We start from the raw sequence: 27833 nt of genomic DNA, 5'->3' as shown, positions 1-27833 counted from the left end.
CTGTTGGGTCGCGTGGAACAGCCGGGTGTCGAGGCCCTACTGTTCGATGAAGTAGCAGTGCTTTTGTAAGCTACCCCCGTCCACGTGCATAGAGATTAGAGTTGTGGGCATGGCTGACACCAGTTTTGTTTCGACCGCATGTGCCGCTTGACCTAATGCCTATTTCCCGACGTTCAGAAGCCCCCCAGCAAGCTCGCTAACAATACACAGAGCCCCTATTGCGCGCCTTGCAGAGTGCCAAAAAGGGTGCTTTCTACATGTATGCGTGACGGAAAGGCTTTGAGTGTAGCCAACTAAAACACTATTTTTTTCGCGATGTTTGCAAACTGCATGAACATGAATGGGGGAATGGAATGGGCTGGCGAAGAAATGTTCCTAGGGCGTCGGCCATGTTTTGGTGCCGGAGTGCCGGTTCTTGCAATTTCCGAAGCTATACAGCGTTGATATGAGCTTAGTACATCAGGTGGAGACCACCTCCAGAAATGCCGACTGACGATAGCTCCTCCTGTCGTGGAAGAGTTCAAATCTTCACTTTGAGCGATGCAGTAAAGCGGCAAGTTGGGCTAGTTGGTGGATGTTCATCTTGTAAAAGGGAGATACTAGCACTACAGAAACAGTGGGAATAGAAATATAAATGGACAGGACGTGCACATACTCACAATCAAATTTCATTGGGTGAAAGACGACATATATGCAATGAACAAAAAACACCTCATCATGCTCAGTGGCCATCCAAAAAGCTGCCGTCACATTCTTGCGTCGAGGAATTGCACCCACAATCAGCAAGTACCACGGAAGGATCGCTAACACATACAGGTTTTTTTTAGATGCCTCGAACTTTTTGTTCACTGTATATATGTCATGTCATTGTATATCTCAATCCCCAGTAACCGAAATACAAGCTGATTGCAACAGTGCACGACGGTACTGACAGCACTCGTGTTCTTTTATTCTATCCGTGTCTGCGGTTGCGCTACCCCCCTGTACGAAACTGTCTCTCGCTTCAGGACCCATTCAAGTGGTAACAAATATTTTTCCAACCACAGGCAACTGTTTCGAAGCTGGAGGCTCCAGTTACGTTCAATCATTTTTCTCGTTGTTCACTGAGGTGCATATTTATTGTTCTTTTCAATATCATTCGAAACACTTCGGACAACCTTGTTTTTGCAGGCGTTCGCTTTGCCAGGCGTCTGAAAACCTTGGTACGTGCGCCAAATTTTGTGAATAATTCGCGTAAAACATGAGACACACTTAGTCCGAAGAGCAGAATGCCATCGGGACGTGGACGTAGAACCTGGGCCGTAGGACAAAGTAGTTGCATGATCCTGTCCCAACTAATACCTCCTGCCCATCCACCTACACCCCCCCCCCCCCCCCACAGTTTTTCCCTCTATAATGTCTTGCCGTCACGGCCACAAGGGGGAGAGGAACGGGTCGAATCTGCATTCACGTCCGGCAGCACCCTTGTTTTGTCGCGTGCCATTCTCGCGGTCTTATGAAAACTGCCAGTTGTGCCGCAAGTTGAGATAACTAGAATAGCGCCAGCCCCCGGCTAGGCCTCTCTCTCCTCTACTATCCCCCAAGTCCTCACCTTTCGAGATAGTATAGTGCGGTGCGCTATATCATACGCTGCGGCATAGATACTTTTTTTTTCTTAGCCTTTTGTGATCGCCAACCAATGAAAACCTTACAGTGACTTTCGATTCGTATTCGATTCGGTGACAAAAGTTATTATTCACGTGCCCCTGTCAAATAGACAGCATAGTACACGTGGTTAGGCTGCTTTATTGGGGTAGAAATTGCGCACACAATCGCGCGGTCATGGGTTCGATGGCGCACCCGCTAGAGTGCGCGCGCGAATACTTTTGGAGATCACGTCATTCGAGTTCCAGAGGCGCGGCATAGTGGAATAGTAAATGAAGCGGTTGCACAGAACGTTTGCTTTAGGAAATTCACACGCGCTCACCGCTGCTGCCGCTCATCGCGCCAGCGTTATGATTACGATGGCCATCGCCAGCACTCGCCCACAGCCTTGCGCGCAGCCCCGATAATTTGTCCATGTTTCGCCGACACTGGAGTCCAATACCAAGTCCTCACATTAGCCTATGAAATACGATCACATGATCTACACAAGCAGCGACTGCATAAAGATTATTTGCTAAAAGTACTTTTTCTAATAGTCATCAATCTATATAGTGTAAATAGTGCACGTGTTGTCTGCCTTTTTCGCGCTGTCCATGCTTTCTTTTATCTCCCTCTCTCAACTTTTTTTCTGCTGAATTCGGAGACTTTAGAGCGCATGTGTCACTGTATTCTGTTGTGCACACTGTTGTGCACGCAAAGTTGGAAAAGCTTCGCAAAAAGAAATGGCAGAAAACTCTGTTCGATCGGCTGCCATGCACCGCAACAAGCATACTGCAGTCACTGCAGTGATTTTTAAGGGTACGATGATCACTCGAAAAAGAAAGTGGGGTTGTGAAAACTATGCGAGTGCGATGATTACGCGGATAAATACGATATATCTCTAAACGAGAAAAGCACCTACTGGAAATCACGTGTTTCAAAAACTTCACTGGGCGTCGGAACACGTGACATTTGGTTAGTAGCGCGCGGCTTGAAATGCAGCAGGTCACGCATCCATCAGTACTTTTCGCTGCAGTCTGCAAGGCTCGCTCATTGCTTGCTGCTAATCATATCGTTCAACCAGCGTCGCGTGCAAAAGTCAAACACAGTACCCTGCCACACACATCGCGCCTCACCGCGTGGGGAAAGCAAGTTTCCAGATATCGTCGTACGAGCCTTCAACATAGAGGAGGCGAGGGCAATTTGCGATTCTCCTTGGTACAATAGCCTAACCTGCTGGCTAGCTGGCATGCACTCATGATGTACTGTGCACGGCGCTTTCTTTCTTATTATTATTTCTTTCTCATATTAATTTCCGAACTTTGCGGAGAAATGCATCGGCGTTCCAGTTAATTTTGTGCTTCAATGCATAAAGCGAGGTTTTGTTAAGAACCTAACGGGAACGCCAATACATTTCTCCGCAAAGTTCGGGAATTAATATCTCGAAACTGGTGGCATCCCAAGAATTCGTTCCAAGTGGATCCGCCTTGCGAACTCCACGGCTACAGTTTGTAAATGGCAATATAGGCCATCAGGTAATTAGTTAGAAATTTAATTAGTGAATTTCTGGTAATTATTCGATTATGCATTCGAATTTCTTGTGCAAGTAATGTCCGCCTCTTCGAGTAGACCAGCGTATGAACTAGAATTGTGCTATCTGCCCCAGGCAACCTTTAAGAATTTTTGAAAGTGTTCGCTGAAACACCCTGTATAAATTTCTAATTGCTTTACACACAATTTCTCTTCTAGAAACCTTGTATACCATTTAATTTAAAGACACAGCAAATTTAATTTTGTTATGTTGAACAGTTTAGCCGGAAGCGCAGTAAGTACAGCGGAGGCTAGTACAGGAAAAACGCCGTTTTTTGCTGCCACTGTTGTGACTGCCGTCAGTTAACGCTTCAGGCTAGGCGATAATACTAGCTGTCATTGGAAAGCGCAGAAAGTAAGCTTTTTAACGCAATAAAGTTCGCATTTGTCCAATGAGCGCAGGAAGCACAGTGCGTCCGCAAACAATGACCAAAATGCCGAGCGCGTGCCGCCGGAGTGGGACCGCCCTTACTACATCTTGTGAAAAAAATTGAGAAACCGTTGTTTATGCCCGAAATTTCCGAACATCGATTTTTGAAAGAAACGCGTAGCTGCGATTTTATTGACTATAACTTTCACGTGTCGCATATTATACAATATACGTTTACGGGTATATTTTATGACCCTACAGGAATAGGTTTGAATTGAAGAAAACCATCATAAAATATTACAACTGTGAGGAAGAAGATCTGCACGCTGAAAAGCCCCGTTGCCATCGTGTGGCTCGTACGCAGTTCGCTCTCTGGCTACGCCCTACCAGCTGGAGCTGCGTTTGTCGCTGCCGCTCTACGACCCAGATAAACCCCTTTACAATTGGTGGAGGTGCGGGGTACAACAGGATATCTGGAACTTCGCAACCGGACACTACAACCTGTCTTCGTTATGCCGGAGGAAGGACCACCAAAACCACAACCCGCTGGTTGGGGTTTTGGTGGTCCTTCCTCGTACCGGGCCAGGGCAGACCTTGGTCTGCCCTGGCCCGTTACGTCAACGCGACCCACCCATCTTCAGTAGTAGAGAAGATCATGATGTAGAAGACTGCCTCGCTGACTACGACCGGGTCAGCACCCACAACCACTGGGACGACACCCAAAAGTGAAATTAAGTGTTGTTTTACTTGAATGGTGTCGCCGGCGTGTGGCGCCGAAACCACGAACGTGATCTCACGACGTGGGCGGCCTTCAAAGCTAGCGTAACGGAGGTATTCGGGCGCCCCGCCGTTCGCGAGCTTCGCGCCGAACAACGTTTGCGCGGGCGTGCGCAACAGAGCGGGGAGACATTTACCAGTTACATAGAAGATGTTGTCGACCTCTGTAACCGCGTTGACGCCACAATGGCTGATGCCGAGAAGACCAGGCATATCTTAAAAGGCATTGAAGACGACGCCTTCCAGATGCTGCTAGCGAAAAATGCTGGCTTCTTGTTTGCCTACGCAGTGATCTATGCAAGCTGCGGCGATGATGTATGGTGGGCGATGAAATGCAAAATCAAATGATTCATTTAGGAAACCGGAGGCGACAAGCTGCGTTTTGCTTTCGGGGTTGAAACACTGATGCATGAATATCAAGGGAATAAATCTGGCGGCGCTGTTCGCAGCCGACTCGAGGTTCGTGATACCTATGTCGCGTGGGTTCGGATATGAGACCCGTACTTTAATTTAGACGGCACTAATAATTTGTAAGCGATTAGTCTTATGTTTTGAGGACAAGTCTTGATGACCTCCGCAGGCGTGTTAGTGATTTTGTAAGGGACGTCGGCTGAAAGAAAAAAATTAGATTTATCAAACTTTTTGGTCACCATCTAGTCGTCGCACCATAAGGACATGATCGAGGTCATGTTATCTGGTTATCGTGGTCGCATCAGCAAGTATGCATGCGGATATTCGAAGACACAAGCAGGCGTATGTCGTTAGTTCATGTTATGAATAGAATGTATCGATGACAAATCCTTGCGATACACCTTTAAACGCACACGAAAGCTGCTCTAGGTATGGATGTGGAAAAAGCATTTGATCGTTTAAAACATAAGGCAATACTTGACGTTCTCTCGGAGATGGGGTTAGGTAAGAGGCTTTTTAACATGATTAAGGACTTTCTTAGAGACAGAACAGCCAACTACATCATGGAGAGCTTATGTCAGAAGCTAAGAATTTGGGAAACAGGGGCACTCCACAAGGAGCTGTGCTCTCGCCCATGCTATTCAATTTAGCAATGTCTAAGGTTGCAAGTAATTTAGAGAAAATCGAGGGTATACATAATGTCGTATGTGCCGACGACATAACCATTTGGAGTGCCAAGGGTAATGTAGGACCGACAGAGACCAGACTACAAGAAAGTGTATATGTTGTGGAGAACACACTGAAACACATGGGGCTGAAATGCTCGGCAGCCAAGTCGGAACTCTTGGTCATTAAACATCGCAGAAAAGGTCGTAAACCAAGAGGCTACATTCCGGAAGAGGAGCCAAAAGTGTGCCTATACACTCATGAAGGATCCGCAATCAGGCTAGTTGAAAAAATCAAGGTTCTTTGTTATCGCATAGAAGAAAACAATGCCAATAATAGTACAATACAGCACATCTCGAACAAAACAGATGAAGTCATTAGGTTACTAAGGAGAATTACCAACAGACACAGAGGCTTGGGGGAAGACATTGCTTTGAGGCTAATACATTCTTTTGCTTTCTGCCACGTCACTTACGTGGCCGGATTATTCAAATGGAAACAGGCAGAACTTACCCGCCGCGGTGGCTTAGTCAGCTAAGGCGTTGCGCTGCTGAGCACGAGATCGCGGGATCGAATCCCGGCCGCGGCGGCCGCATTTCGATGGAGGCGAAATGCAAAAACGCCCGTGTGCTTGCGTTGTAGTGCACGTTAAAGAACCGCGGGTGATCAAAATTAATCCGGAGCCCTCCACTACGGTGTGCCCCCCCCCCCCCCTCGCTCCCTCCGGCGCTGGCTTCCCGCTTGTTGGCAGAGTAGAAGCGCCCCCCCCCCCCCCCCCCCGCTTTCTCCGGCTCTGGCTTCCCGCTTCCTTGCTTGCGCGCGGGAGATTGAGTGCGTTCGCTCTCCGTGATAGCACACGTCCCCGCACGCTTCCGCTTGGGCATACGGCGCGCGGCGAAGATTGTATCTATACGGAACCTCACGGCGACGGCGGCGGCAGAAATCCGGTTGAAGTGTCCATATAATTGCTATCGCAATAAAAAAAAGAATACAAAGCCCATTGCTTCAAGATCAACTAAGAGCTGTCCAGAGGGCCCATGTTGTCGCTGAAGGGCTTGGCCTGGCAGTGCCAGCGTGGGAGCGGCCCGCCTCGGATGAAGTCGAGCAACCGGACCTCTCTAAATAAAGTTAACACACAAACCTTTAAAGAGTACTGACAGAAACGTCTCTATCGTTTTTACTGCCTGATTAGGTAGTCGTTGACCCAGTAATTACGTCATGAAGCCTCAATTTTTCAAGAGCAAATAAATAATTACCTTACTTTTACTGGGATAGCAATTATATCCAGGCGTATTTCTGCCGTCTTTGTCGCCGTGAGGTTCCGTATAAAGTCCACGGGCGATAAAATCGTCGCCTTACGCTGTATGTGCGAGTGAAAGTATGCGAGGGTGAGCAGACAATCGCAGCTCGCGCACGCAAGGGTGGGAAGCGCGCAAGACTTCCAGTCGTACACAACGCTCCGGAGGGAGAGTAGGAAGGTGGAGGGGCCGCGCTTTAGCGGAAAGCTCCGGGAGTGAGGCTGGGCAGGTGGAGGAAGCGCGCTTTGGTGGAAGAAGGTGGAGGAAGCGGCCCCGCGGCAGCGCGCTGCCGCGGGGCCGGAAGGCTACGGGGGGGGGGGGGGGGGGGAGCTCTGCGCAGCGAGCGCCCGCCCACGAAGCTGTATTTTCAGAGCCACCTGCAGCGGGGGCAGAGTCCGCCCTCCCTGTGTTTTCGTGCCTAAGATCGCGTTGAGGCAAGTGCCGGTACGAAGCTCAATTCGCTCGCTGCTGCTGCCGCGCTGGCTCACTTCAGCGTTTTGACAGCGAGTTTCCGCGGTCATCGAGTGATATGCGTTCATGTTTGCTTGTGCTCGGTTGACATCATGCTTGTTAATTTAGTTAGTGCGCCTATGTTTACAAATTTATACGGCCGATAAAACTAGTATCCTTACTTGGTATTACTGCCCCCTAATTTTCTATCGCAATCAATACGTCGCCTTTCAGGTGAAACTGGGACTTCCTTTTTGAATCAATCAATCAATCAATCAATAAACCAATCATTCAGTGACTTCGTTATTTCCAACAGCAAAGGGGTGGGGGGAGCTCTACAGTAAAAATGTTTTTTTCATCGCCCTTTTCGGTGGATAACCAGTGAACAGGGTCGTTATGAAGTGAATTGGCAACCAGGTATGGTTGCCAATGTAACTTTAAAAAACGGATTGACCAAGGGAAGAACGAGCATTTAACGAGTATGAATTATGACAAATTTGTTAATGAGATTCCAAGAATGTTCCGCAATAAAGGGGAATACAGAAAACATCTAAGGCCCCCGAAAATTCCTACAAGATAATCTTACAAGAGTTAATAGCCCGTCGGCTTGAACCTATTGAAATGGGCTCTCTTGTCGGCTCGCTCCATTAATGCCAACTAGCCGGTGTGTCCCTAGCATGGGAGGCGATATGTCTGAGTAAATTCCACTAATATTCACTGTTGTAAATACCGTAATTATTCTAGATAGGCCCTCTGTACCCTTTTTACTTCCCACTTTGTGCTTTCTCCAATTTTGTTCCCTATTCACTGAACCTCTCGCCTTTGTGACCAATGTGCAGCTGTCAACCAATCGCGAGTGCGGCCAGCAAAATTCTTTTTCGTTCTTACAACAAATGTACTCGCCTTGTCCACAATCAGACGCCAGCTATGACTACCCCCGCCTCCCTTCGGACCACCACTATATAGCCACACTAGTCATCATCATGCTTTCTCGTTCAACCTTTCCCTTTCATCCATGTCGCTCTTTCTGAGCTCGCCTCCTGAAACTTTTTGTTCCGTCTTCAAGGGGGAAAGTGGGAAGGGGGGGTCATCAGAAAATTCTGAGTAGGGGGGTACAACTCCCCCCCCCCCCTCCCTGGCTCTGCCAATGCGTGGGAAAGTGTATTTTTGATACATGGTAGTAAAGAGGGGTATCTAGAAAATAGAGAACACTCCATGAACGGAAACTTGCATTGATTCAGAGGCTGAACAAATAAAAACGTCCAGTATGAATATATGCTCCAGACACGTTTATACAGCTGCTTATTCCAAACTTAAAGACTAGACTGCTGAAAAAAAATCACCAACACCTTCTTGGTGTTCCAGCATGTCAATGACACCATCTACTACATCAAATGTTTTACAGAGGAAGTAAGCAACATGTCATATGGCGGGTAATGGGTGCTTCTAAAAGGTAGGAAATTAATATAGTGTGAAGTATATAATTTCTCAATCTGTCTGCGGTGTGCTCTGGAGAATATTTGTGACGATCAGGATAACGCTGCACTCTAGGAAGCAGCGACAAAATGTTTCGGGACGTGTATACGAACAGCAGTTGTTGATGTTGATTCCTTTTCAACTTGGCAATATCGCCACGAGGGAAAGTGGCCACATAAACGAGAAATAAAATATGTATCATAAACAAGAAAGCTTTGAAAAAAGAAAAAAAAAGATAAATTTAAAGAGGAACTATAACAAAGTTGAAAAATTCAAAATAAAACAATATGGGACACAAACATCAGCAGATAGGTATAACCCGTAGGAACGTAACTGGCTGGATAGCTCTATAAACTTGTGCCTCATAATCAGAACTGGTTTTGGCACGTAAAACCCCAGAAAGAAGAAGAAGAAAGCTCTATAAACTTATGAAGTGCATTGCAAATTTCCATTGTTCAACACTGCATGAAACATTTTTTTTCCGATAAGGTTTTATCAGGTATGGTTGCCAAATGTAACTTTTAAAAAACGTGTTGACCAAGGGAAGAACTAGCTTTCAACGCACAGTCTTACGCACAATTTGTTCATGACATTCTAATAAAGTTGCGTGATAAAGGCGAATACAGGCCAGCCTTCTTCCAACCAACGTCAATGCACGTAAAATCGTAAATATAGGCAGGAATGCGCCTCTACTTTTAGCCAGACTGGGAAACCAAATTGCGGAACTGCAAATGTAGTGGGGATTAGTGGTTAAAATTCTGGAGTTGTCGCCACCCTAAAACAGCGCTTGCAATGGAGTTTTTTTCCTTGCTATTTTTCAAAATTTTTGTATTGATATATACTCATGCAGGTCCTCATTTGTGTGACCAATTCCCCTTGTAAGTATGTGCCACGTGGGAAAAAAATGAACAATGTGGCTTCTCTAGGCGAATAGCGAACATTGTGTCCTGTAGTGTAGCAACAATTTCTTTGATCGAGGCAGTGGAAATAATAGGAGCCTATTTCAGTGCATAGCGATCTGATCTTTTGTTGTTTGTTAATATTTAGGAAAGCTTTCAGTAAATTTTAGCGGCACTCGTGCAGCGCACTGAAACAAGTTGTCTTATTATTCGGAAACTGTTGGAAAAGTATTCGAAATGTATTCGTATTCGATTCGGTGTCAACACTATCATATCTTAATTGATTCGGGCTTAAAACATTGTACTCGCACACCCCTAGTTACATCTAGAGCTTGATCAGGCTTGGAATATCAAAGTTACAAGGTCATAACCCACTGCTGTTAAAAAAAAAGAAAACAGGAAAACAATTCACACCAAATCTAGTTTAGCCTCAAACCTTTTATAACCTAGTTTTAGGTTTCCAACACAATTTATAACCTTGTATAAACTTCGTACAGTACTATTTAACGGATATATCAGCGCATTTGTGAATAGGAATAAATGCAGTAATCGAAGCGGTGATGTCAGAGAAGCAGACAACGAGGAAAAGAAGAACACGAAGGAGAAGCTCGACTTGGCCGCCTGGTAAGACGCTTTTGGTATCGCTTCCCTAGCTCGAAGGTTACATTGGCGAAAGCGCCCCGTTCTGTGAACTGCGTGTAACCTTTTAGGATCCTTTTATTTACTACGCCGTTCGGGACGCCAAGTTTTTATACAATGAAACACGTGTTCCTGGCCAGCCGGACCGCTAGTGTCGCGGGCAAGATTGCAGGCCTCTGTTGTTAGAACACTGGTAGGCTAATTGGTGATGTACCTGCACATCGGACAATTATCTCATTCAAAGAAATAAAATGATGCAATGAAAGGTCGCGCTTGATATTCGTTGATAAGTAGCTCCGTTTTTCTGACCGAAAGGCACACGAGAGAGGTAGAAATAAAGGCTGCTTGAGCTCAAGGTGATGGTGAAGAATCTCTCCTGCTTTATAACGTAAATAAGGACTGTTTTTAACACTTTCCTAAGAGGACAACGTCACCCGTTTATTTTATGCGCATTGCACTGACGTCCTTTCATAATGTACAGAAGGCTTTAAACCGCGGTATTTACAGAGGCCTGGGACGACATCCGGGACCCTGCTCCTGTCCAGTGGCTTGAATAATTGTGAAAGATTTTTAAACTTGAACGCGGGGTCCTACTCAGCTTTCTAGGAGGCGGGAAAATGGTTTACATGATAAGACGCTTGTTAACTGCAGGGTCGCTTAACCCTTAAGAGGAATCTTTCTCCGACATTTAAAACGCATAAATACGCAGAAACAAATTTTCGAATATCCATAAGTGAGTGAATAAACTTGATTACGGAGACCAAGCTGTTAATTATCGAAGGTGGGCGGCCTCACTATTCCAGATAGTCGTAGCCATGTGCTGACAGCCTCGGCTTGTTCACCAGTCGTAGCTGGTCCTCATGTCTCGGGCTTGTCAGCACGGCCTCCCAGCAGACTAATGTCACTCAGGGGAAAAAAAAACGAAAAAAAAACATCCATTTGGGAGGTGCTTAAGCTTCACCGTTCAAGAGCAGAACGTGATAGCATTCAAGGGTGCCTGACTGCATCTCACGGTTCCCGGCAACTGGAGCTTACGCAACCGTAATCTTTACCGGGAAACGATCGTGGTGAGCGCTATGCACGAAGGCGAGCTTTCTGGGGTTTTTTTTCTCACGTGGCGCACGCCGCGCTGTGATTCGTATAGAACACTTTCACTCACGGTCAAGGCACGGTCAACCGATACTTAAGGACCTTGTTTTTTATTGCTCAACGAAAACTCACCCTCGGTATAGTGTTTACAACTGCAGTGGTTACTTCAAAAAGCGCGTGTATATATTCTAAGCAGAATTTTTCTCTCTGAGTAGCCTTTCAAAAAGCGATGCCTACAGCCCGCCTCGCAAATTGTGAAAGCCGCCCATTGTTCTGCTTTCACAGGAGTGAGTGCAACTGTGGTTAACTACCTGCATTTTTACCGTTTCAAACACTCTTGAAAGTAATAATAATGAAACAATAATAATAAAAAATAACAATGAAAAATTTTCGTATTTGTTGCCCGTTTTTTCCCCAAGTACACGCCTACGTCATGGCTGGCTGGCCGTCGTTGTCGTTAATCTCTCAATATAAGAGCCACGCCAACTCATGAAAAACAAAGGCGAAGGCAGAGCCCCTTTTCTAATCACTACAAGCGAAGGCCTATCTGCACGTTGTTGGTTAGAGAAAACTTATAAGAGAAAGAAGTGTGCTGCATTTCAATACTGATAAAAACTCCAGAAACCTTGTACACTAATAGAAGTTCACATGGCATACCTCTGATGCATCGTCATGTTTTTGCCGCGTGTTGTCCCAAAGGTCATTTTTCGTGACTTTTAGTGAAGAATAAAAATACAAATTCACGTTTAATGACAAAAACATGCTTCGTTTTATCCAGTACGAAAGGCAGTCTTTCCATCAGCGGGATTATCTCGATTCATGGTCTGAGCGGTCGCCTGTCACTGTAAGGAAATAGATCACAGATCCGCAACTCTTTCTCAAAGGCAGATATCGCAGTGCTGTAAACTGGAACTGTTAAAGCATCTAAAGCCGAGAAACTTGATATTCTTAGCAGGGTGGCTGATTTGGCAAGATAGTGATACATAATCGTGAGTTTACAGCTCGAAAGATAACGGTGGACGAGACAATTGACATCGAGAAGCGCCGACTACCATTGGAAGTTTTGTTATCAATGCGCCTAATTTATACAAGGGAGTGAAATAGCTATCCGAAAAGCATGAACTACTGAAGACGGAAGGAAGAAAAACAGGAGTGTGTAGTGACAGTAAGTGATGAAATTCTATTCGTATTCTTGACATGAGGCTTACGTTTTATGTAGACCACACTAGGCTAGATGCATGAGCATTAAAAAAATTAAATTATGGGGTTTTACGTGCCAAAACCACGATCTGATTATGAGGCACGCCGTAGTGGGGGACTCCGGAAATTTAGACCACCTGGGGTTCTTTAACGTGCACCTAAATCTAAGTACACGGGTGCTTTCGCATTTCTCCCCCATCGAAATGCGGCCGCCGTGGCCGGAATTTGATCCCGCGACCTTGTGCTCAGCAGCCCAACATCATAGCCACTGAGCAACCACGGCGGGTATGCATGAGCATCGCGCAATGAAACCACTTCTGACATTCAACTCGGCCCGTAGTAAATTGGCAAAGAAAGGCATTGAGAACTCCTACTTCTCTAACTGCCCTTGACCAATCCTGACATCCTCTTATCGGTACCACCTTCGAAACTGAAGTGGTTTGCCTCAAGGCCGCTAGCCATCGGTATCCACTTTTAGTGTTCGTAACTAAGTCCATCCGCCGAAAAAGGAAGGCCCGGGGCAGTGAAAGCAGCGATGCGAATGGAAGGAATACGCGAAAGCACGACAACGTTGCAGTGATCCCATACATGAATGAGTTGCCATATCACTTGAAGAAAGTCGGCCAAAGCATGGGCGCGCAGGTATTTTTTTTTCACCCCCACGCAAGGCTCTCTCAGCTTTCAAAGAAGTTGTGCTCTGACTAAATGCTTAAACACGCGTGCAAAGTCAGACACAGGACCAAGTATATTGACTGTACACAGATGATCAGGTACAGAATGTGCCTTTCCTATGGCGCTTGTTACGTGGTGCAGACTGGCAGATGCGTTAATCAACCTTTGCATCCGACACACGTGCTATCTGTGCAACGGCAAGGCGCTTTTTTTTTCATGCAAACTAGCGCGTGTAGCTGTACTGCTCGGTTCGAAAGAATCTCAGTTATTCACAAGCAGCAGGATGATAGTACCCGTAACATTATTGAAGTCGCACAAATGACTCTAGAACAATGCGTATTAGTCAGCAAGCCATCCATTGCCCTATGGGACAAATAACTCAAGTTTTGGGAAGTCGCACGTACGGTCGGGGGTTGTGATGCAACTTTACATTGCTTTGCGTATATCTTATTTTTTCTGCGTTGTTCATCTTTTTTCTACTCGGCAGTTTTTAAAGCGAAGCTTTCTTTACCTCTTCCTTCGATTTTTATTGCTGTTGCTGCCTGGCACGCCGCGTCGGGGGGTGGCTGAGAGGTCATGACAGGGGTGCCGGAGACGCGATAGGCGACGTTAACGGCGTTTCGGTAGAGCGGGGCCACAAAGCCCTCTGACGGGCCCTGAGGGATGCCAGAATGCCCTCTGGACGCCGTAATTAGGCGTGACTCGCTCAAAAGCACTGCAGGAGCTGCTGCGCTAGGCACCGTACTCACGTGCCACAACAATGACAGTCGTGGGAGGTAGTAGAGAGAATGTTTGAGACGGAGTAGAGAGAGAGGAGGTAGGGAATGGGTGCAACCAGATCCCGTACCAACGCAGTCAGGAAACGGGTGATTAACCCTACCCGTCTGCACTCGTGTCAGTTCACCTAACATGACACGGGAGAAAGAAAATGCGTCGGCAGAAAGCATTGCTCATTTGGGCTTTCATCAGTAGAGCAATGAGTGAATACATGACACGTCTCTCTGTGTCTTGTGTACTACGTGGACAAACAAGTTGGGAAGGCAAGGTAACATTTAGCATCACATCACGACTGTCGTATGCCGTCAACATTCCCGCTAAACACCGTCAATGCACGCAAACAGCACAGAAAGCTTCGCTTACATCGATTCCCGCAGTGCGTGGTGTCTGCATATTCTTGCTTCCGTACTTGAGCAGTTCATGTTTTAAGCGAAGCTTTATAGGCTCACAAGGGCCGGCGGTGGTGGTGTCACGCTGAAAAGTGGGCCGATCGTGGTGATAGTGCAGAAATGGTCCAAGCTCAATGGCACGTACCAGGGACAAAAAAGAGAAAGGCAAATGAATGGAGAGAGAAAGAAAGAGACAGAGAAGGAAAGAGAGAGAAGGTAAGAGAGAGAAAGAGAAAGAAATAGAGAAAGGGAGAGAGAAGACAGACAGACAGACAGACAAGAAACTTTATTTTGTCCTAAGGTACTACTTTGTCGTAGTCGCGGGCCGCACCTACACCGGGGGCGGAAGAGAAATGACCACGATGGTCAGATGCACAAGCTTCGCTTACCCCCATTTTCTCGACAGGGGAAGGGCTGGTGTTTGAGGTTGCTCTATCGCTCCCTTTTATACGTTCGGAGCATTGATAATAAAGCTGTCTCGTCCACTAACCTTAGCGCTGTACACTCCCGATTATTGAAATGAGTTTACATCTTACGTGGATATGTTATAATGCCTGCGAGGATCTTGCGAAAGTCATATTCAGAAATTAACGGTATATACGGTCAGAGAGCGATGTACAACGTACAAATTTTGCCCGCTTTAGATAGTTTACTAATTGTAGTTGGCTGAATTGTGATACTCTTATGTATTACTTATTTACAGCTTAACTTGATAGTCAGGTTTCGGAAATTTTGCGATTTTATAAGGTTTTCTATATAAAAAGAATATCCTAAATAAAAATTATGCTTTGTACAGCCACTGACTTGTAAGATATTTTTTAATGGGACTAACCTTATTAAATACGGTGAAGTGGCTACCGGAATAAGATTCTTCCGTTTCCACGTACTTAGACAGGGGCACACCAGGCCCAGCTTCCTTTTAAGCTGCAATTCTGTGTCATTGCATTCTAGAGTGTCATAGACATAGTGTCCTAGACATTCACATATTTGTCGCGCATTATCCTCGAACAGGCTACATATTTCTCCTTGCAACTTGCTTTTATTTCCCAACGTTTCAACTATGGCACGTCGTGTATACATAGAGCATTGTAAGCAGATGTTTTAACTTTACGAAAGGTCTTCTGGTATAGAGAGGGTGTTTGTTCTCCAAGATGCTGGACGCCTGGATATGTAACGGCCACAAAGTCATCTTAACAATTATGCAGTTTTTGTAACGGGCTATGCTCATGTTTTCGAGCATTCCAGTCTGAGGAACGATAGCAGGAAGGCTGAATCAATTGTTAGTCTACAAGCAAACTTTTGTTTACTTCACTATGAATGAGCATTGTCGTTTGGCTTTCATATAGGCTTCCCACTTCTTCCCACGTATTGGTTCTGTTGATATCAGGCTAGCATTCAGCGGTGCCGCAATCCACTGTTGTTGTTTTTTTCGAGTGCTCCTGCAGTACTTATTACGTGTCGTTGGGATAATCATACGGGTTCTTCGCGGAAAAGCGAGTTGTATTCCGCACGAATTCCATGCTCAAATCTCTTTTACAGCGGAGCTGTTATAGGCTGGTTTCCAGCGGATATAGCCGCGTGCGTAGACCAAGCGCGTAAACCAAAACACCATAGCCGAGATTCAAAGCAAACGCGTATGGCCGATGTGCCCCGGTGGCTTTAAAAGGCAATGGTGTTCCGTGGCGCGAAAGGCCGCGGGGGATGGGAGGGAGTGGGCGACGTTGTGCTGCGGCAGCAACTACGTGTCTTGCGACCGGGTGCAAGGATCGCAGGCGAACGGAGGAAAGCGGGAAGGCAGCGCGGGAGGGAGGGGATGCGGCTTCTACTCTGTCAGCAACTGCGTACTTTACTTTGCGCAGCTGCGGGCGGTCCGTATCTTGAAAGCCATCTGCACACGGCTCCTACCTTTGTATGCGCTGTGCTTTCGCCGCTCAGTTTCCGTTGAAGCGACACACCGCACGAACCTTTGCTCGCTGCTGCTGCCGCACTTGCTCACGTCAGCGTTTGACAGTGGTTGTTTGCGGTCACCGAGTGTGATCTATTCATGTTTGCTTGTGTGTGCTGACACGATTCTTGTTAATTCAGTTAGTAAGCGAATGTCTCCAAGTTTATACAGCCGATAAAATTACTATCCTTACTCCGAATAGATCTCTACTAATTTACTATCGTAATTGATGCTTCGCCTTCAGGACGAAACTGCGACTTTGTGATTCCACCGACGAATCGGCCCATCCTTACATACGGCTCATGACGTGCACCAAGGGGACGCTTCATCCCGCCCTATACCAGCCATCACAACGTGTTAGGGAAGGACGATCACAAGGCGATGATGGGGCCAGTCCACGCTACACCCTTGGCAACACGACCGCTGCTGCACGACTTGCTGTCGCGTCGCCGCTGCCTTCCTCGGGTTTCAGCCGTCCTGGGCGAACGGTTGCAGGCATCGGGAGCATGCGCTGGACCAAGCGCGCAGACAAACGCCGCCCCGACCCCTGCTGGACAACCCGCTGTCGGTCGTCTTGGGGGATGTCCCACGGCAGGCGTCGGGAGCATGCGTTGGGCCCAGCGCGCAGACAAGCAATACCACCTCTACCCCTACTGGACAAACCACTGTCGGCTGTCCTGGTCGGATCATGGCAGGCGTCGGGAGCACGCGTTGGGCCCAGCGCGCAGGCAAACAACACCGCCCCGACCCCTGCTGGACAACCCACTGTCGGTCGTCCTAGAGAACGTTCCATGGCAAACGTCGCGAGCATGCGTTGGGCCCAGCGCACAGGCAAGCAATACCGCCGCTGCCACTGCTGGACAACCCGCTGTCGACCGTCCTGGGCGGACCATGGCAGGCGTCGGGAGCGTGGATTGGGCCCAGCGCGCAGGCAAACAAAATCGCCGGGACCCCTGCTGGACGACCCGCTGTCGACCGTCCTGGGCGGACCATGGCAGGCGTCGGGAGCATGCGTTGGGCCCAGCGCGCAGGCAAACAACCCCGCCCCAACCCCTGCTGGACAACCCGCTGTCGGTAGTCCTAGAGAACGCTCCACGGCAGGCGTCGGGAGCATGCGTTGGGCCCAGCGCGCAGGCAAACAACACCGCCCTGACCCCTGCTGGACGACCCGCTGTCGGCTGTCCTGGGCGGACCATGGCAGGCGTCGGGAGCGCGTATTGGGCCCAGCGCGCAGGCAAACATCGCCGGGACCCCTGCTGGACGACCTGCTGTCGACTGTCCTGGGCGGACCCTGGCAGGCGTCGGGAGCGTGCGTTGGGCCCAGCGCACAGGCAAGCAATACCGCCGCTACCCCTGCTGGACGACCCGCTGTCGACCATCCTGGGCGGACCATGGCAGGTGTTGGGAGCCTGAATTTAGCCCAGCGCGCAGGCAAACAACATCGCCGGGACCCCTGCTGGACGACCCGCTGTCGGTAGTCATAGAGAACGTTCCACGGCAGGCGTCGGGAGCATGCGTTGGGCCCAGCGCGCAGGCAAACAACACCGCCCTGACCCCTGCTGGACGACCCGCTGTCGGCTGTCCTGGGCGGACCATGGCAGGCGTCGGGAGCGCGTATTGGGCCCAGCGCGCAGGCAAACATCGCCGGGACCCCTGCTGGACGACCTGCTGTCGACTGTCCTGGGCGGACCCTGGCAGGCGTCGGGAGCGTGCGTTGGGCCCAGCGCACAGGCAAGCAATACCGCCGCTACCCCTGCTGGACGACCCGCTGTCGACCATCCTGGGCGGACGATGGCAGGTGTTGGGAGCCTGAATTTAGCCCAGCGCGCAGGCAAACAACATCGCCGGGACCCCTGCTGGACGACCCGCTGTCGGTAGTCATAGAGAACGTTCCACGGCAGGCGTCGGGAGCATGCGTTGGGCCCAGCGCGCAGGCAAACAACACCGCACCGTCCCCTGCTGGACAACCCGCTGTCGGTCGTCCTGGAGAAGGTTCCACGGCAGGCGTCGGGAGCATGCGTTGGGCCCAGCGCACAGGCAAGCAATACCACCGCTACCCCTGCAGGACGACCCGCTGTCGGCCGTCCTGGGCGGACCATGGCAGGCGTCGGGAGCGCGAATTGGGCCCAGCGCGCAGGCAAACATCGCCGGGACCCCTGCTGGACGACCCGCTGTCGACCGTCCTGGGCGGACCCTGGCACGCGTCCGGAGCGTGCGTTGGGCCCAGCGCACAGGCAAGCAATACCGCCGCTACCCCTGCTGGACGACCCGCTGTCGACCATCCTGGGCGGACCATGGCAGGTGTTGGGAGCGCGCAGGCAAACAACATCGGCGGGACCCCTGCTGGATGACTCGCTGTCGGCCGTCCGGGTCCGACCATGGCAGGCGTCGGGAGCGTGCATTGTGGCCACTTAGGCTGTCTGTCACGACAGGTCACAAAAAGCGCGAGAACTGCCCATTTTAGGATGACGTGCACACATTCATTATTAATGATTACGTCGAACAAAAAACAAAGATTTCTTTCCAATTCTACGTTTCTGTCACCATTAGCCTTTCGCGATTGGTGAAATGGTTTTCGGACAACATCTTGTTCACTTGTCTGTCACGTGACGTCGCTAAACAGCGGAAACTTACACGCCGAAGTTACGTTTAAGCACTTAAGATGTGTTAGTATGCCCAACGATACTGAAAGTATTTTGCAATAGCCAGAAACTGGCATGTTTCAAAATGAATACAGCGGGGCCACTGATCGCTGCGGCGCTGTGTACTCTGAGCAGCCGGCGAGAATTGATTTCTTTGCGATGTAACGTAATAAAGGAGTACACAGAGACAGCACCAGTTCCTGGGCCAGCTGTTCTATTCTCTTCCTCGCCGTCTTCCCTTTGAGCGCCCGCCTTGCGAGCGCTCGCGGCCAAGCTCACTTTGTCTTTACACTCGGCGATGCTGCATGTTTTCGGTGCGCTTGGTACCACGTAACTTGTCCAGGTATTGAAGTCGTCATTTGTGAGCCGTCCAGCCTGAAAGCAGTTTCTCTGGTGGGCGGCACTGCCTGTTGCGCGTTGGTCGCAGGCCTCGCCGACGATTATCCCGCCGCTCAGCGTTGTCAATTTCAGCCGATGTTGAAGAGCTTCCCTTAAAGGGTGCTCCTTTAATTACTGTGAGTGGTGCGACTGCCCCCCGTCTTCCCCGCTTCTCCTCAGGTTTTCGAGGACTATCACAAGAAGAGTTTGAGAGGCTGTCAACGGATAATGATGCTCTGAAAGACTGGAAGGGACAGTCGGAGCCATTCTGAAGCGGCGCTTCGTTGCGGTGGCCACTATGCCTTGGGCGCCGTTGAGTATTAAAAATTGCGTGGCAGTGTGACGTTGCCGAGCCCTTTCGGCACATATACGTCATCGCTGTGCGAAATCTTACTGAGTGATCACCTGTTCTAGAGGCATTTTAACGGCCGCAGCAATTGTCGACGAGCCACTGCAAGATAAGCAAGGGGAAGCGGACCAATCAGAGACGCTGGCACCGCTTTCCTTACCCGGTTATCTACTTTCACTGTGTTAGCTCAACGCCTCCTAGATAGCAGGTCTGTGCACTGTGCTTTATGACGTCAGGCTACTAGGACCGAGATTGCCATTTCCGAGCCCGTCGTGATAAAATCGATGGCGTCAAAATTGCCGCGGCTTCCACGGGAGCATCCTCATCAGATCCTATGGCAGTCGGGCAAGGTAGCATGACGTTATGGATCGAAGGGCACCGGCCTTTCACTTTCACTTTATTACCATAAAAACCCCCTTGGACGGCCTTGTCCTATCTAGGTGGCGATGGCCAGCCCCCCCCTCCCCCCTCCCTCGGAACGCTCTCCTCTTCGGCGTGCTCCTCAACTTCCGTCAGCCAATTAATCCAGGAAAACCTATATTTGTAGACATTTGCTAGTCGCTGTGAAAGCAAATATGTCACCTATAAACGAGGGGATAGTTTTATTCGGCGGTGGCGTTTACATGAATTTCACGTCAAGAGATTGGCATAAAGTCAGACTGGAATAACTTTACCTTATAGGCGCCCCTGGACACAGCCCTGTTTGAAAAGGAGTAGAATATTTCTGTACATCGATCGCTCCATGGTGCTGAATGCTAGGAGCCGCTGGCTAGAACGAATTTCTTAGCGCATAAGTTGAAAACGGAACATCAGTCTAGTTTTAGAGGATATTGTGGGTGGAACACCAGACACTCATTTAACTTATGCCCGCGCGCAACCGAGTTACGTGAAACGATGTTTGTTCCCCTCGTATACTCTTTCGTGATTTCCTGCTTGATTGCAGCGAATACAATACTCCTTGATGGAAAGGAAACCTGGGTAGCCGAGACCTCAGTTCAGGTCGCAGTGCTACAAGCAGAAGAAAAATAAGCTCGGCTCGCAGAGCCGATCAGCCGTTTCCACAGCGGCTGCGATCTTGCTACCACTGCAGGAAATGATTCGATTAGATGTGGAATCGACGCAAATTTCGCTAGGCGATAAAAATTGGAGTACTTGAGTTTATTTCGAAATATATTCGAACCGTTTTTGCAAAGAACGGTCATAAAATGGTAGTGTTTTCAATAGAACGCAATTGCTCATTCTTTAAGCGCTTCTGTCCAAACTGAAGTTGCTATGCAGATCTTGTAATTTCAAGCAGAAACCATCGAAATGGTGGTTTCTGCTTTCTGCTGAAGATGATTATCTAGGCAAGCGATATAGCTTTAGCATCCCTCTGAGTGTTCAGTGGATCCCTGAAATGTAACGGATGTACTACCAAGAGTCTGAAGATATTCTGCTGAAGGCTTTATTGTTGTTTTTATACATGCATGAATTGGTATGTAATGTTTCGGACGATAAAGGCAGAGGCTTTGATAGAGCAGTGAATGATTTTACTTTACTTCGTCCTATGTTATCGATATTACCTACCCGATTGGAACCCCAGCCGACTGTGCACACCGCACCGAAATAGTCATTATGGAAGTTCTTCTCTGAGCGCTTAACTTACTCATCTGGTTCCGTCCTTAGTGCCCTAGGTTCCGCATCCCTCTTTGCATCATAACGTTGTCGAGCCTTTTCAGCATGTAGACGACGTCGCTTTGCCAACCCTTTGCTCTGAGGGTCCATCTTGGCGGCATTTATAGCGTCCCGTTGCAAGCATGCCTCGGTGAGCGTCGAGGTGTCACTGCAGCTTGACCAATTAAGGTGAAGCGAACAATCGGAGACATCGGCACCACTCTCGTCTTCTCTGTCTTCCTTGTGTGACGCTGGCGTGATATCAAAGCCGGTCAGCCCCACTCAGAGACGCAGGCGCACTCTCCTCCACTGGTGACTTACTTCCGCTCAACTGTCTCGGCCCCACCGACACCCTCACCACCTCTGCCCGCTCTTCGCTTCTCGTCAGTTGGCTAGATAAGAAAAACCTCTCCCGATAGGACAATGCTATTCACCTTAAAAACAAACAAGAGGGACATCCTATAAACCAGGCGATCATTTCATGGTCCTGTTCAAAAATGTAGTGGGTCCCCACCCCCGCTTGCGTAGGCGGTTACGTACATTCGACGTCAGAAGATTGGAATAAAGTCCGAATGGCATAGGCTTCACATTACAATCGCTGAGGGCCGATTACAATCGGCCGTCAGCGATTCTAATGGCCCTCAGCTTTACAATCGCTGAGGGCCGACTACTTGGGGTATGGTGCTCATACACAAATATACCCTTAGAAAGGAGTTTGAGGGCAGAGGGAAATATCATGCATTTCCAACCGCGCAGGCATCGATTGATTAAAAATGCCGCAGTTTCGCCTGAAAGGCGAAGCATCGATTGCGATAGCAAATTAGTAGACAGCTTTACGAAGTAAGGATATTAGTTTTATCGGCCGTAATCATCAGCTTGTATTTAGGTCCACTGCAGGACGAAGGCCTCTCCCTGCCATTTCCAATTACCGCTGTTTTGCGCTAGCTGATTCCAACTTGTGCCTGCAAATTTGATAAGTTCATCCCCCCACCTAGTTTTCTGCCGTCCTCAACTGCGCTTCCTTTCTCTTGGTATGCATTCTGTTACTCTAATGGTCCACCGGTTATCCATCCTACGTCTTACATGGCCTACCCAGCTCAATTTCTTTCTCTTATTGTCAATCAGAATATCAGCTTTCGCCATTTACTTTCAGATCTATACCGCTCTCTTCGTGTCTCTTAACGTTAGGCCTAACATTCTTGGTTCCATCGCTGATTATGCGGTCCTTAACTTGTTCGCGAGCTTCTTTGTTGACCTCTACGTTTCTTCCGCATATGTTAGCACCGGTAGAATGCAATAATTGTACACTTGTCTTTTCAAAGAAAGTGGTAAGCTGCCAATCAGGATTTGGCAATGCCTGCCGTATGCGCTCCACCCCTGTTTTATTCTTCTGTAAACTTCCTTCTCATGATCAGAGTCCCCTGTCAGTAATTGACCTAGATAAACGTACTCCTTTACAGACTCTAGAGGCTGAATGGCGATCCTGATTTCTTGTTCCCTTGCTAGACTACTGAATATTACCTTTGTCTTCTGCATAATCATCTTCAACCCCGCTCTGTCACTTTCTCGGTTAAGGTCCTCAATGATTTGTTGCAATACGTGCCAATTGTTGCTGACTATTACAATGTCATCTGCAAACCAAAGGTTGCTGAGATGTTTGCCGTTGATCATTACACCTATAAGCCTTCCCAGTCTAAGATCTTGAATACTTCTAAGCACGCTGCGAATATCATTGGAGAGATTGTGCCTCCTTGCCTGGCGCCTTTCTTGATAGGTAAATTTTTACTTTTCTTGCAAACATTCGCTTGCTAACTAAATTAACAACCACGGTGTCGCGCGCGCACAGGTAAACATGAACACATCTCACATGACGATTGCGCAAACTCGCTGTCAAAACGCTGCAGTCAGGAAGCGCGGCAGCAGCAGCGGGCGAATTGACTTTCGTGCTCTCTCTCGTTTCAACGCGTACCAAACGGCGAAAGCACAGCTCGTGTGAACTCACCGGCACTGGGCGTACTTCGTCGACATCGCAGACCCCTTTGAAGATGAGGCCCGCGCGGGCTAGCACTTTGTGCACGTCGGAGATCGCCGTAAGCAGCAGCCGCCGCCGGAATTGAACACCCCCCCCTTTCCTTGCACACGACAGAAGATAGCGCGCTTCCTCCCTCCTCGCTCCCTCACGCGCGCGAGATTCAGCGGCAATCGTCGGCTGTCCTTCTCAAGCCTTTACTCGCACATACAGCGTACGGCGCGCGGCGACGATGTTATCGTGTTTGGACTTTATACGGAGCTTCACGGTGGCGGCGACGGCAAAAATGCGCTTGGAGTTTCCATATAATTCATATCGCAATAAAAGTAAACTCGTAAGAACCTAATAAAATGCACTATCAGTTTACTCGAGAAGATACCTAAACAATTTGTCAGTAATTGCGAATGCATACAAAATTGCCACGAGACTGGCTGCTCGAGGCTCCTTATTTGTATTCGGGGGCTTCTTTTACGCTCGGAAAAACAGTCTATGTAGCACATATTGAGGAACAGAAAGCTTCATCGGGATTTTTAATGTTGCTCTGCAATTTTCTCATTGACGCTTTTCATATAATTATAATATTTGATAAGTTGAATAATTATTAAGACTAATTATGTAATTAGGCTGAATGCAAAAAAAATAGCTGAGTATCTCCAAGTAGCGGCAAACAACATTACCTTGGTTCTCTTCAGCTATACGGGGCATTTCTATATTTTTTAATTTTTGTGCATGACAGTTGTGACACCCTGTGTATTTCTCCGTAATTCACATGCCACTGGTTTCATGTTTTAAGTGTTACTGCAGGCACTGCATTTGACCTGACTCATTCGTGCACGAAGCTGACATGATGGCATTTCTTTTAGCATGCAACAATTATACCTTATTTACGCGCAAGGTACTTTTAGATAGAAAAGCGTCAAATGGCCCATTGAACGAAAAAGCGGGTGTCTGTAGTCTGTAGAAGCGAAACGGCACCTAAAGTCTCATCAACTGCGACGCCACGTCAGAAGCGCGCCTCGACAAATTCCCATTGGCTGTGACGCCGCGTCATGAGTGCGTCTCGGCGGAGCAGAGCGGGAGAAAGTGAACACCTGCTAAACCTTAATGCGCCAGGTGTTGCGTGAGGGGAGAGGGCATCACAGCGACGCCACGTCATACTCGCTCTCGGATTATTTTGGAATCAAATTGACCAACACAAGTGGCAATTCGATTGGCAACACAGAGAGGCTAGACAGGTTTATCAGGCTTGGAATGTGGAAACCACAAAGTCACAAATTAATGCTGCTTGAAAATAAGATGACCTTATTTTCACAATCTCTCTGGCATTCCGACTAGAGTATTTAGAGAACAGCCGAGTGAATCCGGGAACACAAATAATAGCCGTAATCGAAGATGCGTTGCCAGATAGCAGGACAAAGAGCAGAAGAAGAACACGAGGAAGAAGAACGACTTGCGGCCTGGTAAGACGCTTTTTTCCTCGCTCCTCTATTTTGAAGCTCATGTTGAGAACGCGTAGGCGTGGAAAACAATGTTTGGCCGTTTTCAGTGTTTTTATTTAACAGGCTGCTTCGACATCGCTGTTAAGATGACGGAAGCATTTTTTGATGCAATACGTACAGCTCCATTAGCCGGTACACCATCGTTGTGGTTCGTGAAACAGCAGGCCCATTTCGTAACAAGATGTGTTGGAAATATGTGGTATGTTCGTGCGAAGCGGTAAAAAATGCCCCATTCAAAAGCATTTTAATAACGCAATGAAAGCTTGAGCTTAAATATCGTCGATATGCAGCGGCGTTTTGCTGAATGAGCCCTTCTTAAATAGATATTTACTCGAGAACGGTATAAATCATGTTTTTGTTTTAGGTAAAACGAAGCGGGGATGGTACCGCTTGCTTTATAATGTAATCAAATGTGACATTGGCACTCTGAGAGAGGACGCCTCTCTGCGTACATTACATATGCATTCCACTAAGGTCGCTTCATAAGTCGAAAGTGCTCTGTGAAAAAGCGGTATTTACAAAGCCCTTGGGCTTATCAGTGGCTGTAAGAAATGTGAACATTTTTAAAGATGGCCGTGCGTTCTACCAGCTTTCAAAATACAAAAATAGAGCAAACAAACTGTGTGCATGATCTGAAAATTGTTCAGCGCTCGAATATGTCCCCCGAAGCTTGAATTTCGCATTTCCTTATGAGGCGATATTCTTGAATCCGTGTCGAATTTAACTTCCTTATTTAGGTCGTGGATTGTCACTCAATAGTTGATTTATTTCTCCTTGCTGCAGTTTCTGGTTCACGAGTGTTTAAACCACGGCCCGTCGGGCTCACATCGAACATTATCTCGTGGTTCGGTGCTCAGGTTTCGAAATGTCTCATGTGAGAGAGCATCCTGGCTCTGTCATGAGCACGCTAAATATGCAGACTCTATACAATGGAATCAAAATGATTCGTTGGTATTTGTGTAGTATTCGGTAAAAAGCTAATTTTGGCGCATTTAGGGCTGACAAGCTATAATTGGGACGTGGAATTGCACCGCGACATAGTTTTACTTTAACACCACACTGGGTGTTTTTGCCCGAATCCATGGGGCAAAAATGTATGCATTGGTATTTAACCCAGGCCAGCCACATTAGGCACTGCTGAATTAGGTTGAGACGCGCCTTTTTTTTTTTTTTTTACTGCTCGCACTACCTTTGGCGCATTCCGAGATTGATCATTGACATTTCTCTCAGACGAGTGAGTGGTAGACCTGATGGATCGCACACTCATACTTTTGCTTTTGCAGCTTTGTATTAAAATAAAATATTTGTCTGGGGTATTACGTGCCATAACCACAATCTTACTATGAGGCACGCCATAGTGGAAGGCTGCGGATTGTTTTTGACCAGCTGTGGTTCTTGACCATGCGCCCGATGCACCGGTACACGGGCGTCTTTACACGGGAGGTACACGGGCGATGCACCGGTACACGGGCCCCTATTAGAATGTGGCCGTCATGGTCGTGATTGAACCAGCCATCTCGAGCACAGCAAAGCACTGCCATAGCAACAGGGCTACCACAGCGGTTTGCAACTTTGTATTAATGTATTCTTGAAAGCTGCGCAGCTAAAGCTATTTTACAGATGTCTGCAAAATTCGATGGAATATTTCGAGGGTTCAAATTCTCCTATAAGCCCGTGGTCATCGCATAGGGAAGAGGCTAAATTAGCAGATGCGATTTGCGCTACTGTTGCTCAACCTTTTTAGCACAGCCACATCCTTATTTAAGAAGTGTTTGAGTCATGAAATGAAGGCATCTTGCATGTATCACGCACACTATTGAATCGCAGAGTGCTTTATAATCATCCCAATTTTCTTCAAATAAACTTCTGTCCTCTTAAAAATGCGCCCATTTATTTAGGGCTCATGACGTCCTACCCAAGCTGGATCTGTATTCCTCCTTGCACCAGCCGTCACAGCAAGTCACGGAACGAAGATCGCCTCACGGCGGCGGAACCCATTCCCTGCAAAGCCCTGGGCAACGCGACCACCGCTGGACGACCCACTGTCGCCTCCAAGGAACCCTTATTGGGGGTCGCCGCTACCACGTGGACTATTGGAGGGTGTGGGCGCAAGCGGTGGGACCAGCGCGCAGTCGACGAAAGCCACCGAACCGCCTGCTGGATGACCCGCTGTTGCCTCGATGCAACCCTGCTCGGAAGTAACCCGTACTACGCCGGTCCCATGGAGGCGGTTCAGCGTAAGCGGGCGGGCCATCGCGGAGGCAACCAAGGCCACAGTAAGGCTTGCTGGACGGTCTGCTGTCCCATCCATGGAACCCGGGTCGGATATCATCCGTACCATGCGGACCCATGGAGGCAGTAAGGATAAGCGGGGGGGGGGGGGGACCAGCGCGCAGGCAACCAAAGCCACTCCGACGCCTGCTGGACGACCCGCTGTCGCCTCCATGGAACCCAGCTTGGAGGTCGCCCGTAGCAAGCGTGCCCATGGAAGCGGCGGGTGCAAATAGTGGGACCTGCGTGCAAGCGACACAATCTTGCAACGCCTGCTGTTGAGTGGCTGTCGTTAATAAGGTAGCCTACTCTAGAGTCACACCAACCACGCAGATTGTTAGAGTCGTCGGGCAGAAGCATTGGGACCAGCTCGCCCGCCTACGACGAAAGACAAATTATTCGTGCTGTTTGATTTCAATGGCGGCAGATTCTGCTATAATCATCGGAATTTTGTAGTCCTGGTCATCCAGAGAACATTCTCATGCAATTGTATGATTTAGAAGAGAATTATGGGCAATAAAGAATTTCAATATAGAGTTACTTGACCTGGGGGCTGACATTTGTTCGCGTATTCATGCTAGGGCTGTTATTCTAGTAGGGATTGCTTTAAGAGCGATTCCCTACTGGGAGGCATTGTCAGGCCTCGCCCCTTTTGACAACGGCTGTAAAATACTTTTAGACTCTAAATCTCCAGAATTCGATCCTGGGTCCTCTCTACGAATAGCGCCATGCAGTATTGCG

At 48.3% G+C, this 27833-nt stretch overlaps 1 protein-coding gene across 1 annotated transcript in view; it reads left to right on the top strand.

Annotated features, from left to right (window-relative positions):
• Positions 1-27056, top strand: part of LOC119439416 (uncharacterized) — a 593935-nt gene extending 566879 nt beyond the window's left edge. Inside the window, exon 17 of the mRNA XM_049660818.1 lies at positions 26742-27056. Coding sequence (XP_049516775.1) covers positions 26742-27023 — 282 coding nt within the window. The 3' untranslated portion in view covers positions 27024-27056. The remainder of the gene's footprint in view (positions 1-26741) is intronic.
• Positions 27057-27833: the final 777 nt, after the last annotated feature.

Source organism: Dermacentor silvarum, chromosome 1, assembly GCF_013339745.2.
Source record: "Dermacentor silvarum isolate Dsil-2018 chromosome 1, BIME_Dsil_1.4, whole genome shotgun sequence".
In the NCBI taxonomy this organism is placed as follows: domain Eukaryota; kingdom Metazoa; phylum Arthropoda; class Arachnida; order Ixodida; family Ixodidae; genus Dermacentor; species Dermacentor silvarum.
Note: the sequence above shows the minus strand (reverse complement) of the source record. Positions and strands in the feature narration are given on the sequence as shown.